The 14,727-nt window shown below is 42.3% G+C and overlaps 2 protein-coding genes across 7 annotated transcripts in view; one reads left to right on the forward strand and one right to left on the reverse strand.

Annotated features, from left to right (window-relative positions):
* Window positions 1-14,727, reverse strand: part of kcnq5a (potassium voltage-gated channel, KQT-like subfamily, member 5a) — a 177,101-nt gene that overhangs the window by 99,781 nt on the left and 62,593 nt on the right. The gene's annotated exons all lie outside the window — the stretch shown is intronic.
* Window positions 5,567-9,999, forward strand: LOC139062031 (piggyBac transposable element-derived protein 4-like). The gene is made up of 5 exons (XM_070542113.1): window positions 5,567-5,879; window positions 6,085-6,138; window positions 6,271-7,737; window positions 9,623-9,713; window positions 9,954-9,999. The coding sequence occupies exons 1-5, from the start codon at window positions 5,567-5,569 to the stop codon at window positions 9,997-9,999; spliced, it is 1,971 nt and encodes a 656-aa protein (XP_070398214.1).

Consider the following 14,727-nt stretch of genomic DNA (forward strand, 5'->3'; position numbering starts at 1 on the left):
TCACAGTGAGCAGAATGAGGGAGTCTGTACGAGACGATGGAAGAAAGACGCTGGAATGTGTTGGCAAACTGTGCTGCAATCAGTCATTTAGCTAATTTGAGAGACTTCCTCACACTCTCACACCCTGTTGCTACCTCTCTTTTATTGAAGGACAAAATTCTTCCTGGCTGACTTAGAAGTCACACTTTCCCCACATTTTTTCTGCAGATGAGATAATGTCACATTTGGTTGCTGAATGGTGATCATCATTCATGTAAATAAAAATACTCCTTTATAATGTATGATGTTGAAATTCTTAGAAAACAAATTACTACTAGCAATTAATACATTCCTATATAATAGTATGGGCTGGACAAGAATTCAATAATGCTAAATAGCCATTGATAGATGTGTGGTGATAGAAAAAAATGGATGAATGAAAAAAGGTTCCTTTCTTACTTCATTAGAGCCCATCAGGTAGCTTAATACAACACTCCCAACCAATCAAAAACACAGATCCAGACACGCACCGTCACCAAGCCTCCCCCCACTCAAAACTAAACAAATAGCATGCGACTTTCTCGTGACGTCACAGCCAGGAGAGGGAGAGAAAATTCTCCCAAAAGAATATTTTGGTTTTACAAGTGTTTTGCTAAATTTGTTATGGGAGCTTAGGCTAGAGAACTGCAGACTTGTTTATTTTGCCATATTTTCTTCCCCTTTCGTAGCATTGATACAGGGCTGTGGCCGACTGGTCATCAGTCTCTGCCGCTAACACTCAGCACTTGATGTATAAGTCACGAACAAGAGGGCTCTTCATAGGACTGGCTCTTGAGTCTCACTGAGAGAAAGGGTAGGAAGGAGCATCCCTCATTTCACAAGTCTCCAAAAACAACACCACTCATGTCCGCCTTTGTTGAGGTAGTTCTCCATGAGCACAACTCGGACCAGTGCAGCTCAGCCCAACCACAATTTCCAAGGGCACGGTTCAGTATTTTCCCTCTACTTTGTCCCCAATTTTTAGTCCCTGCTATTAAGGTACCTGGCAAGGCTGAGTCGGGACAGCATCGCGACTACGACCGCTGATTGGTCAGGGGGCGGAGTCACTAGTTGCTCCGGAGTTCTCTGTGTTCTGCTTTGCTGCTTGTAGCCAGTTCCTGGTTCCGAGTCTGACAAAAAGCCAGAAAATCTGAGCAGAATGTCCCATAACATCACCATTTTTGTGCTGAGTTGTGTTTCTGTGGAGCATACGTAGCACCTGGCACTGTTCACTGATCACCTCATGCTATTTTTCTCACAAGTAGCAATCCCCCTCTTCACGTGCACCTATGAGGCGTGCACTCACTAAGCTGGCAGGGAAACAAAACTACACTCAGATGAGCCGACTCGAACCACGCTGTACAAAGCTGTTAAGGCTGAGTAGTGCTCATGGAAAAATAGCTTTTGATGACCAAAGAAAGACAGCACAAACTTCTCTGTGTATAATTTCCCCCACCCACGTACTCAGAGATTTCCATGTTCCTGAGGAGTGTGTGAATATATCATACATATATAATATTATAGTCTATACGAAACATTTGTATTTCATTGCACCATTCTAACATAAAGCAGTTTCAGCAGTTGTATTCTCAACATTTTCAGTACCTTCCAAAATCAGACATGCAAGGGCTGTTATTTTAAGCAAAACAAGTTGTAGCTGGCCACGCCTACCCATCCCCTGATAGGCTAAGTATTCATCACAGTAAAAATGGGAAATAACAGGTCACATTACTGCTTTCTCAACTCACAGCATTATAGTCAACGAACCACATCACATCCAAATGATTTAAAGAAAGCTCTTAGTCGTCTCCTATATGTACCCACATACATGTTAAAACACTCATTTAAAGGCACGGAAATCTCAGCGTCATACTTGTTACAGGACACACAACTGCCGAGCATAACTAGTTCATCCTTAATTGTAATTGAAACACAAAAGTTATTTGAAAGTACTTATTCTCCGTTGTTGAAATGCAGAGTAGGTACAGCTCTCTAGATCAGGCAATGGGTCTTTCTGTGTATGTCTGAAGTTATCAATAGCATCCTGACCCATACTGAGCCTCCCTGAGTCACTCAGTGGAAATAAGGCAAAAACTGTCTTCTTCAAAGTGGTTTTTGCTAATTATTGCTGGGACACAGTCATCAAATATGAAGTTGAGCCACACAGTTTTTGATGTTCTTCTTTGACTGGGAGAAAGTGTAGGGAAGTATGTCATTGGCAGCCAAAAACACAACTCTGAATGTGTCACCTGCCGTTGCATGCTCCACATCTCAGTTAACAAGAATGTTGAATCCTCAGTTTTAGGGACTCAACAGGTGAGAATGGTTCTATGCCAATTTCCTTATTGTGATGTCACGATAAGAGACTTTTTGAAACGGCTCATTTTAAAGGGGCAATTTTTTAATTTTGTTTTTCTTAGTTTATAATAGTTCTATGGTCAATACCAAACAAGTTAATTGCACTCTTTGCACCAAATCTATCTCACATAAAGCAATTATAGCAGTTTTATTCTTGATCATTTTAGTACTTCCAGAATGAGCAGTTTCAGGGCTCTGTCACTTTAAGAAAACAAGCAGGAACTGGCCACGCCCACTCACCCACCCCTCTCAGGCTGCTTTTAGCTGAAAAGTTCCTATAGAGCTCCGGGAGTTGACGTCACTTCTCCCAGCATGCAAGAGTTCAAATCGAAACGGCGCCATTTTGGCAGGCAGATGCCCGCAGCTGGACTATTTGTTATTGTCAGAAAACTCAATCAAATGGGAAATATGGTAGATTCCTGTTGTGCCCCAGGATGCAGAATAGATGCGGACGACATAAGGAATGAGCCATCTACAGGATTCCCCAAAATCCAGAGCGCTGCAAACGTTGGATCATTGTAATAAAACGCGCTAGTGACCGGGCCAAAATGAAACTGTGGGATCCCGAGAGTAAAGGTTTTCACTTATGCAGCGACCACTTCATATCAGGTACTTAAACCAACGTTTCCTCAACTGTGTAAGGTATTTATTTTAAATGCTTTTATTACGATTCTTAGTGGGCTTCCTAAACTTATTTTGGCGTGGCTTTTTCTGTCTTATTACTCATAGCAGCAAGTAAACATCACGTAAAACGTTGCCTCGTGAGTTCTGCGTGCTGCCGTTTACGTGTTTTATCGTTGTCGTCGTCGTCATCTTCCTCCGCTTATCCGGGTCTGGGTCGCGGGGGCAGCATCCCAACTAGGGAGCTCCAGACCGTCCTCACCCTGGCCACCTCCACCAGCTCCTCCGGCAGGACCCCAAGGCGTTCCTGGGCCAGATTGGAGATGTAACCTCTCCAACGTGTCCTGGGTCGACCCGGGGGCCTCCTGCCGGCAGGACATGCCCGAAGCACCTCCCCAGGGAGGCGTCCAGGAGGCATCCTGACCAGATGCCCAAACCACCTCAACTGACTCCTTTTGATCCAGAGGAGCAGCAGTTCTACTCCGAGTCCCTCCCGAATGTCCGAGCTCCTCACCCTATCTCTAAGGCTGAGCCCGGCCACCCTACGGAGGAAACTCATTTTGGCCGCTTGTATCCGCGATCTCGTTCTTTCGGTCATTACCCAAAGCTCATGACCATAGGTGAGGATTGGGACGTAAATCGACCGGTAAATCGAGAGCCCGGCTTTCTGGCTCAGCTCCCTCTTCACCACGACAGATCGGCTCAGCATCTGCATCACTGCAGACACTGAACCAATCCGCCTGTCGATCTCCCGATCCCTCCTACTCTCACTCATGAACAAGACCCCGAGATGCTTAAACTCTTCCACTTGAGGTAGGACCTCTCTCCCAACCCGGAGTTGACAAGCCACCCTTTTCCGGTCGAGAACCATGGTCTCAGATTTGGAGGTGCTGATCCTCACCCCAGCCGCTTCACATTCGGCCACGAACCTACCCAGCAAGAGCTGAAGGTCAGAGCTGGATGAAGCTAGGAGGACCACATCATCCGCAAAAAGCAGAGACGAGATTCTCCTGCCACCAAACTCGACACACTCCACACCACGGCTGCGTCTAGAAATTCTGTCCATAAAGATAATGAACAGAACCGGTGACAAAGGGCAGCCCTGGCGGAGTCCAACCCTCACCGGGAACAGGTCTGACTTACTACCGGCTATGCGGACCAAACTCACGCTCCTCTGGTAAAGGGACTGAATGGCCCTTAACAGAAAGCCACCCACCCCATACTCCTGGAGCGTCCCCCACAGGGTGCCCCTGGGGACACGGTCATAAGCCTTCTCCAAATCCACAAAACACGTGGATTGGTTAGGCAAATTCCCATGCCACCTCCATCACCCTTGCAAGGCTATAGAGCTGGTTCACAGTTCCACGGCCAGGACGAAAACCACATTGCTCCTCCTCAATCTGAGATTCAACGTGTTTTATGATCACAGCAATTAACCGGCTAAGCTGTATTTAATTTTTAAGCAAAGGTTGATCAATTGTCAAATCACACATAAAAAGCACTTTGGATTGCTATTATCTGTCTCACCGAGACAGATCTCAGACAGATCCTGGAACGCTCCTGCCTGACATATTTATTTTATTCATGGAAAATAAATAAGACTAGTGATTTATCTTGGGTTCAGTTTATACATACAAACAGCACAGCACTCTATTTAAACTACTTACATGTAAATCAATGTCATTTGTCCATCCATCCATTTTCATCCGCTTATCTGGAGTCGGGTCACGGGGGCAGTAGCGTCGAGCCCAGACTTCCCTCTCCCCAGCCACTTGGGCCAGCTCCTCCGGGGGAATCCCAAGGTGTTCCCCGGCCAGGTCCGGTAAGAAGTCCACTCCAACAGCTTCTGGCATTTTTAAAAAGTATCCCAGGGGCATGGTAAGGGTCGGAGATGTTTAGTCAATTTAATTTCTGACTATATAAAAGGATTTCTTCGGTTTTAAAGTGTGAAGTAAACTCCGACGAAGTAAAATACAAGCCGATCCCGTTCATTTTGTTTACATTTGTTGGCTGCCAACATGGCGTCTACTCTCTGAGAGTCACGTGACATCCGGAGCTCTATATCCAGTAGAGGCTCAGTAGAGCTGCTGCTCCTCCAGCAACTGCTCTCTCTTTCACGAAAGTTCGTTAGGTTTGCTGTTTGTGATGTCACAAACAGGGGCTATTTGAAACAGTGTGTTTTAGGCACATTTGTTCTTAAGCCACACACTGACAGAAAGCAGATGGATGGATTTTCTTTCATGTTTGGAGTGTTTATAAAGGCAGGGAAGACCAACAGGGTAGCGCAAAAGGATACAAAGGGTGAGTTTAGCATAATATGTCTCCTTTAACTCATTCACTGCCATTGACGACTAAAGTCGTCATTTTAAATACAACCGTTCACTGCCAATGACGATTTTAGTCGTCAATTACGTTTTTTAACGGGAGGTGGTAGGGAACAAGCTCGCGCACCCTGACAGTAAACACCAATCATCTAAAAATGATCTTCATCTGTGTGTGCGTCAGTGACGTGTCACGTGATCAGGAAGAAGCCGATCCATGAAATAGGAGCTGGTTTTAGGAAGCCACTATGCCTAAGGCGAGACGCAAAGCGGATAATCTTATGCAGCTCACACTTCAACAAAGTCTGTTTCGCGGTAGCAAAACTTTGCATCGTGTTCCTATCAAAAGAAAAGATGACAACCAACCCGGGCCAAGCGGAGACGAAAGGCATACGCCGCAACATGTTTCATCTGAGCCAGAGACAGCGATTTCAGCAGACAGTTCCGACTCGGATCATTTTAGCGAACCTGACCCAGATTCTTCAGATGAATGGTTGCCGTCTGGACCAACCGGGAGCAGCAGAGATTCTTCACCAGACGATAAAAGAAAAAATGAAGAAGGTAACGTAACAGCTAGCTAACAGCTAACGGCTGTGTTATTTGTTTGTTGTGATCGCGTCATTCTTTTCTCCCCGCTTTCCCGTCTCCCCTACTTTCATGAATGTCACAGTCTCCCCAACACTTGTTTCCAGCTTCTTTCTTTACAGATTTATAATGGAAATGGTTTGATTTTTGATTATTATTTGAAGATATTTTCAATTTACAGATCGTGCACCCAGAAAAGCTCCCCCTGCCACAACTAGTACTGCAAAGAAAAGAGGTTAGAGAGGCAAACAAACAAATAAATACATATAAAAACAAACAAATAAATAAATAATGTGTGTGTGTGTGTGTGTGTGTGTGTGTGTGTGTGTGTGTGTGTGTGTGTGTGTGTGTGTGATTATGATTACAGGTCGTGCATCAAGCAGGAGTCGAGGGCAGGATTTGGACTGGGATGAGGCTGGCTGGCAACCCAACAAGATGCCTTTCACTGCAACCTCTGGACCCAAAGATGCTGCTGCAGACCTAGACTGTGATGTGCCAGCTAAGTTCCTGGAGCTCTTCCTGACTGATGAGCTGCTTGATCATGTTGTGCATCAAACAAATCTGTATGCAAGTCAGTATTTTCAAGCACACCCTGACCTACCACAACATAGCAGAGGTAATGCTTGGAAGCCAGTGTCAGTCTCAGAACTGAAAACTTTCTTTGGACTAACTTTCCTGACTGGCTATGTCAAAAAACCAAGCACTGAAATGTACTGGAGTGTGGATGAGGTGGATGCCACACCTTATTTCAGCAAAACCATGTCAAGGAACAGGTTTCAGATTATATGGAAGTTTCTGCATTACAATGACAATGCAAATCTGGATGTGAATGACAAAATGTACAAAGTCCGCCCAGTGTTAGATTACATTGTGGAAAAATTCAAGCAGATGTATCAGCCAGACAAAAACATTTGCATTGATGAGGGTATGATGCTGTGGCGAGGGCGCTTATCTTTCAGGGTGTACAACCCACAAAAGCCTGTGAAATATGGAATCAAGTCCTACATATTGTGTGACTCTGCCACAGGTTATTGTTTCAACATGAGGCCTTATTTTGGGGAAGGTAGTAGTTTGCCAGACACCGTATTTTCTCTTCTTGATCACCTTTCAGGTCATGGCTATACACTGTATATGGATAACTTCTACAATTCTGTAGCATTGTGTGAGCGCTTACTGGAAGCACAGACCAATGTCTGTGGAACACTGAGGAAGAATAGGGGGGAGCCTCAGGTCATCAGGGATTTGGTAAAAACCGATCTAGGGATTGGGGACAAAGTTGTGCGGCACAATGACAAAGTCATGGTAGTAGCATGGCAGGACAAACGATTAGTGAAGATGGTGACAACCTGCCACCAAGATGGGATGCAGAAAGTTGATGTGTGGCAGAAGGGGCACAAAGACAAGGTTGCTCAGTTCAAGCCAGAGTGTGTTGTTGCATACAACTCTCACATGAATGGAGTGGATAAGTTGGACCAAAACATTTCCTACTACCCCTTCATCCGCAGGTCGCTGAACTGGTCCAAGAAGTTTGTTGCCTATCTGTTCCAAATGTGCATGTTTAACGCCTATATCCTGTACCGAGCCAGAAACCCAGGGGGATGTAACACACTTTTGAAGTTCATTCGTAGTGTAGTGAAGTCCTGGACCTTGAAGGTACACGAGCGGAAAGGGAGTGAGGTGGGGGAACAGGTAGAGGAAGAGGAAGGAGCAGGTGTTGAGGATGGGGACTTGGAGGATGTCAAACATACTCTGAGGGCACCCTATAACACTGACCCAGAGAGCAGGCTAGATGGAGACCTTGGCAGACACAAACTCTGTTACCTGAAACCCACCAGTAAGAAGTTGAGACCAACAAAAAGATGTAGGGTCTGCATACGCAGAGCAACTCGCAGAGAGACGAAAATGATGTGCAAAGTCTGTTGTGTCCCCTTGCACGCAGGACAGTGTTATATAGATTACCACACCACAGTGAGATACTCTGTCTCTGTGCAGGGGTAGAAGCGTGCACACACACACACACACACACACACACACACACACACACACACACACACACACACGGGTATAACTACAACAGCACTTTCTGTAAGATTGCATGCCTGCAAATGAAATTGTTACCTTTGACAAAAATGATTATTTATTGTTATACATTTGTGAATAAACATCAAATTTCTTGTCAAAAACCATTTTATAGTTTGGTTTTACTATTTTTACACAAGGTAACTGCTTTTGGGGTGTCTGAGGTGTAAAAAAAGCAAAGTATATTAGTGTCAAAGACAGTTTACTGCGTTACATCTCTCTTGACACAAAAAGCCTGTTTTCTCCGTTTTTGGTTCAGAAACAGGCATTTCTGGTGAAACCCACCTGTGTTCTACAGCAAATTGTGAAAGAACAGAAAAGGGTTAAAACGAGCCGTTTTCTCCTGATGAAAGAAGAGAGTTAACTCTTTCATTTGGTAGTTTTGGTGTTTGCATAGTCATAGAGCAAAATATTCTGTGACTCTTCAAAAAACAGTAAAAATACTGAAAATCGCTGGCAGTGAGGGGCTTTAGTGATCAGAAAACGGCTGGCAGTGAATGAGTTAAGTATATCCTTCCCGAAAAAATAGATTGACTATGTTTATCAAAGTTTTTAATCTTTATATAGGCAGTAGAGACCCACATGGCAACTCAAAATGATGCAAAAAGTCAAATTTACATTATAATAAGATATCCTCTTTAAACTAAACTAATGTTAAATTTGCAGTTACATAATCCTTTAATTTACATGGTTAGCTTGAGTTTATTAGATGCATAGTAAGAAAGGAAATGAAGCTTACACTTTCAGATTTATTTTTATTCTCTCAGGTAAAATTGGTGGATCAATATTTACTTTCAAAAATGTAAAACAAATCCTAAAGTAAAATTGATGAATTGAATTTTGTGTGTAACTCCAGCAGTGTAATATGAATTGCATTCAGTATTTTTGTCTTGTATATTTTCTATAAGACTCATTAATTAAGACAGTTTTTAATGGGCTTTTGCTTCCTCCTACTTCCATATCAATTGTTTATGATGATATCTTTCAAAGTAACTGTTGTTTACCTTCAAATGTGAATCAAAACTGAGACAAACTCAAATATTTCTTCATGTAAATAAAGTGCAAACAGAAGGCCATACTCAGTTTTTTTGCTAAATGTCTAAAGGCTAAAGGGAGGAGCTCCTAAATCAGCAGCAAAGAGGTTCATGCAGAATCCAAACCTTGACTAAACAGTTATGAGACATAAATGTTTGGACAAGAGAACTGATCGCTCAGGTTTGTTTGTCATGTCAGAACAAGCTAGAAATCAACAAAAGCTGTGAGATCTACTCTGAAACGGAGATCTGAAAAACTAAAAGGCTAAAGCTAAACAAATCTATAAAAACCCTTGATGTGAAAAGGCATTTCGTTCTGACAGACTGGTATTTTCGGAGACATCACCTGCAGGTTAACGGTGCGTTCTGGGTCCATGTGGCATTTGAACACCTTGCTGGAGTTCGTTACACAGATTCATTACAGACAAGAAATCCCCATTTGAGCTTATTCTTCCCTCCCTCCTCTGCACAAAGTGGATAACGTATTTGGTAAAGATTAAATATTAATCATTATGACCGCAGAGTTGCTCAGATGCTGACTATTCGAACAAGCCAAAGGGAAATGAGTCAGAGGCCAATATGAAAGTGTGACTCGATTTTATGCAGCTGCAAATATCACGCATTTTACTGAGACAGATGCTGGAGCGTTTGGCATGTTAGAAGAAAAGCCTCTTCTTACTGCTCTGCAGTGCCACAGGTTAGGAAACAAGAATTAACAAAAGAGCAGACTTGTATAAACATGAAATTGCATTTTAATAGAGGAGTACATGTACTTACGGAGTAATTCAATGAGAGAGAAAAATATACTTTTAGAAATGCTTTGCTAATATTGTAACATTGGAGCTGCTCAACAGGGAAAACATACAAATATAATCTTGTTGTAGTGGTTCCACCTTGTTCTGCCATGCCTGTTATGTTTGTTTTTTCTTTCTGCCAGTCCTCATGTTAACCAGCTTTACCCAGTTCACCTGAGCCCTGCCTGATTGGCTCCTTACTTCACCTGTGCGCTCCTCCTTTTAAGCAAAGCTCAGGCTCTGTCTCCTTAACAGATGATCGACAGCCTTGTGCCAGTAGAGGCTCCAGTGATATTTTCAACCAAGTCTTTTGACCACGTTTTCTGTCCACAGATTCTGCCTGCCTTGCCCCTCACGGACTCTCTCGCCCATCTGTCATCTGGACCCCGACCTTGGCTCTGAACTTTGACTGCTGATCCCTGCTCAACCCCCTGATAAGTATTGCTGTAGCTCCCAGACTTTGGAACGGCCTGCCCTTGTTTCTTTGTGTGGCCGACTGTTGATTCTTTTCAAAAGCAGCTAAAGACACTTTTATTTAGACAAGCTTTTATGCAAGTTGACCTTGTGCTCCTGTCCTGTTTTGCCTTTTAATGTACTGTAAATCCTCTAATACAGGTCTGTATTCAATTAACGGCCGGGTCTCATATTTTGGCCGGTGTCGGAGTCGGCGGAGGTGAATAATGGCCGGTCTCTTATTGTGGCCGGGTGGAATGTGGTAACAAGCAAGTACGGGGGGCGGTTGTGTCATCGTCTCACTTTTGATTTGCCAGTGATAGACCGCGAGGGTAACTTTAACCATGCGGAGACGAAGAGGAGGCGAAAATTTGATATCAAGTTCAAAGAGAACGTGCTGATTATGCTGCAAAACACTCTGGGGAGCAGTAGCAGGGGTTGTATGAACTAGTCGACTTCACCGCTCTATAGTGACTTTTTATGCCTGTCATCGACTAGTCGCTGTCCCGTGATAATGACCGGCAAGAAGCAGCCCTCGGAAAAGACAGCAGCCTGCTGTCAGCAGGTGACAAGCTCCTGCGCTCGGGGGGCAACGCGCTGTACCAGAGAGTCGGTAGTGACACGCGATCGTTCATGTCGGTTCATTTCCTTTAATGTTTTCTGTCTTTTATTTGCGCCTGATGCGTTTCGCTGCTGTGGAGCGGGGCGCATCACCTTGTCCTCCGACGCACTGATCACTGATGCAGCCGCCAAGCAGCGAGCACTCCGCTGTTTTTGCGGTCGGTAGATCTTTTAGAACTGCAGTTCAAAGGTAACTCATAAGGTGAATATATATGAACCCAGGTAGCAGTTTCTCTTTAGGATTGAGAGAAAATGCAGGACGATAATAAACAGGCAGGAAAGAAAAATAGTCAAATAAAAACCTGGTTGCAACAAACAGACACCACTGAAGGTAATCAGAAGTGAGGAACAGAAAATGAAATAATTACTTTAATGTTTAGAGCAGCAGGAACTCCGAGAGGCTGCAGGCGCATCAGTGAGTTTGCGGCCGCTGCGCAGGGGGAGGGGGGAGAGGGCTGAAGCAGAAACTACCGTTTTTAAAAGAAATGTGTTTAACTTTGAAAATGTGGGCGCAATTTTAATTGTCCAAAACTCCAGTGAACCATTAGTTCATTTAGCTCAAATAGAAATAGAGGCCTGCCTCTAATTCTGGCCTTCCTTCCAATAAAGGCCTGGAGCTCGATGAGCTTGAGTCAAATACAGGCCCAGGCCTGTATTAGAGGATTTACGGTATGTTGTGAAGCACTTAGCGATTTTATCTGTGAAAAGTGCTATATAAATAAAGTTTTACTTACTTACTTACTTGTGCCTGTTTGTGTATGACCTTGCCTGTACCTCACTCTGACATAAATTTTTTGGAAACTTGAACTTCTGTGGGCTGTACTAATTGTTTGTGTCGTTTTGAGGAGAGGAGTTGAATCCACAGACCGAAGAGGAGCTCCTATAGCTGGCACCGAGACAGTCCCACCCCCTCTCCCTGTCATCGCAGCATATGCTGCTCCGTCTCCAGTTTTCCTATCAGCAGAATCTTCTACTGATTCTCCCACATAAAATATATACATATACATATATATATATATACATACATATATATATATATATACATATACATATATATATATATATATATATATATATATATATATATATATATATATATATATATATATATATACCTTCTTTAACGTTTTACTGCTGTGTTCTGGCTGAATTTCCGGATCTTCAGGTTATACCCATTACACTTGTTGGATATTGTAATTTTACTTCTAATAAACCTATAATTTTCTCACTCTTCTCTCGGCCTTGTCACCAAAAAGCTCTCTTGACTATGTGTCCATGAGCGACAGCGAGGTTTAAATATTGGCATAAAGTTAGTGTGTTTCAATCTTTGAAATTTCTTTGCAAGTTTGATTTTTTCATGTTAAGTTGTTTTTTCAGCATATTTGCAGTACATTTCTAGTTTATAAATATTTACCAAATTACCTGTTGTAGAAGGATTCCCCTGAAGAATCATTGGGGGAAAAAAAGCTAATGCATTCTTCAAGAACGTATAGTTTCTACATTACCTGCATTGAGATTAAAGGTGATGTTCACAGAGATACGTTTGACAGTTGTTTTTGCTTTTTGAAATTCGATCAGTCACTGAGTTTAACATGCAGGCTGAACATGGAAAATAGTCATCTACTCCTATTTTCTGCATCAGCCGCTGAAAGAAAACGCTCAAGTTAGAAAAAGTCACTCTGATCTACGTCACACTGTAACTCCCTATTCTTAGCTCGTGATGGGAAAGGCTGTTAACCGTTAGCATTAGCAACTCCACAACAGAACAGAATTTCTACAGACTTGTGTTATTTGTTTAGATAACACAATGTTGCAGAGCAAATAGAAGCAGTGGAAGAATAGCGTTGCGGTTAGCCAACCAGAAGAGAAATGTTCAAATATGATGAATATTAATGAGTAAGACTCCGAATCCTGCCATTTTCTGCCCTTCACACCTCCCTCCCTTACATAGGCTCAGGCATGGTGCTGCGCCACAGCTATAAAATAGCTAGCAGCTAGCCACTAGCACCATAATTGATTATGGTGTGCTTCTTCAACAATTCATAATCATTTAAGTCCGAATCTTAAGGCATCAATTATTCAATTTTTTTCCTCAGCTCTGCCGAGCACTCCACCTAAAACCCTAACCTAAGACTTGCTCTGATTGGTTCAACAGTGTGTCTGTCCTGTAGACAGCTATGTCCGACAGAAGTGGACTAATGACGTGACTTGGCTGAAGGAGGAAAAAAACAATGTGTGCCCGTAGAGACGTCCAGAAACAATGACACAGACAGGTAATATAATGAAAATAGACAATTCTACAATCTAAGGTAGATCGTCATCACATTACAGTCCTTAATCTTACATCGGCAGATTACCCGGCCCTAGTATAGGCCAAGTTTAACTTTACTTCAATGAGGTTTAACAGATGTCATAAAACACACATACAAGAGTTGTGCACTACATTGGTCAAAAGAGAACATAAGGCACTGTAAACAGAGCCAATGGAGCATGCTATTTTTTTAAGTGCACTAAAAATCCTTCCTAGGTTTCACAAATTACTTCTCTGCATTAGCTATTTGAAAAATACCTTTTCTAATCATTCCATATGTGAATAAATTATTATTATTTCACAAAGTAATAAAAAAAAGTAAGCTTCATTTTAAATGCTGTGATGCAGAGCGTTGCCAATGTTTTTCACTTGGTTAATAACAAAAAAAATTCATCAATTCCTATTCAGGTGTTAATCCCAAAGTTTATTCAAGCACAATTTATCTGAAAACCTTTGAAAGGATTGCTGCGTTTAGGTCATGTCAGAAATGCCCAGAATTGCTGCCCCTTTGGGACAATTTTCGTGTTATCTTCGTCTACTTCTGTCCACTGATGATGGAGGGTGAAGATTATTTTCCTTCAGCGCTCTAAAGAAAGTACTGGTATGTCTTCTATGAACAACTTTTCCCTCGCTGACACTCAGCAACTGACTGATAGCAGCAGCTGCTCCAAGGCTTCAGACAACACTCCAAATGTAAACACATACCTCAAAATCACAGTCCGAACGGTGGCACTTAAACGTGCATATAGATAAAAGACGCTCCCTTAATAGTTTAGCTGATGAATCTGTGTTTGCCCCGTTTTTCTGTTTGTAAATGTGTGAAATTATACGGCTGTACACACATAACAGAAATAACACAAATGAAAGCTCTGTTGATGCTAATCTGAGACAACAAATTTTCTTTCAATGTGCCGAGCAAAAACAGCTGTGAGAAACCACAAATATTGAGTGAGAAAATCATTAAGCTGCTCTTCCCTTCTGCATCCAGCTGGGTCCCCTTCTGTTTCACACTCATTCATCAACATGTTAACTGATAACACTAACAACTACAGTGAGATGGAACACCCCAATCCCCACCCCACCGTATCGTCACATTCAAAATAAATGCTGGCAATGTCAATCTACAATTCTACAATTGAAATTATGTCAAGAGAGGAAATTTTTTTTAGCTTTTCATTCAATAGTGGAGTGAAAACCACAGAATGTTTGCTTCAGCTTCAATTTTCAGTTTCAATAACATAAAAACTGTCTAATAAAATCACTTCAATCAAATATTATTCATACAAAGACTTTTGTTTTTAACAAATATCGGTATAAAGCATGTTAAAATGTACATGCCATCCTATGAATCTGGCATTATATGGTTTAAAACTTTAAACTGGTTTAAAAGTTTCTGGTTTAAAATAAATAGTGTACCTTCTATTTCCCCTGACTGCTACCTTCCATTACAATAAAATCTGAAACACTTTGTAGTAGTTTTGTCAAAACCTATTGCCCTTAATTTCTTCATGTGAATTTTGTGGTTGACAGTA

This window comes from Nothobranchius furzeri, chromosome 12, assembly GCF_043380555.1.
Source record: "Nothobranchius furzeri strain GRZ-AD chromosome 12, NfurGRZ-RIMD1, whole genome shotgun sequence".
In the NCBI taxonomy this organism is placed as follows: domain Eukaryota; kingdom Metazoa; phylum Chordata; class Actinopteri; order Cyprinodontiformes; family Nothobranchiidae; genus Nothobranchius; species Nothobranchius furzeri.

Coding starts and splice junctions, on each gene's coding strand:
- LOC139062031 (XM_070542113.1), top strand. CDS start 5,567: ATGCCTAAGGCGAGACGCAAAGCGGATAATCTTATGCAGCTCACACTT. Junction 6,139..6,270: donor TAGTACTGCAAAGAAAAGAG/GTTAGAGAGGCA, acceptor TTATGATTACAG/GTCGTGCATCAAGCAGGAGT. Junction 7,738..9,622: donor CTGTTACCTGAAACCCACCA/GTAAGAAGTTGA, acceptor GATTTTATGCAG/CTGCAAATATCACGCATTTT.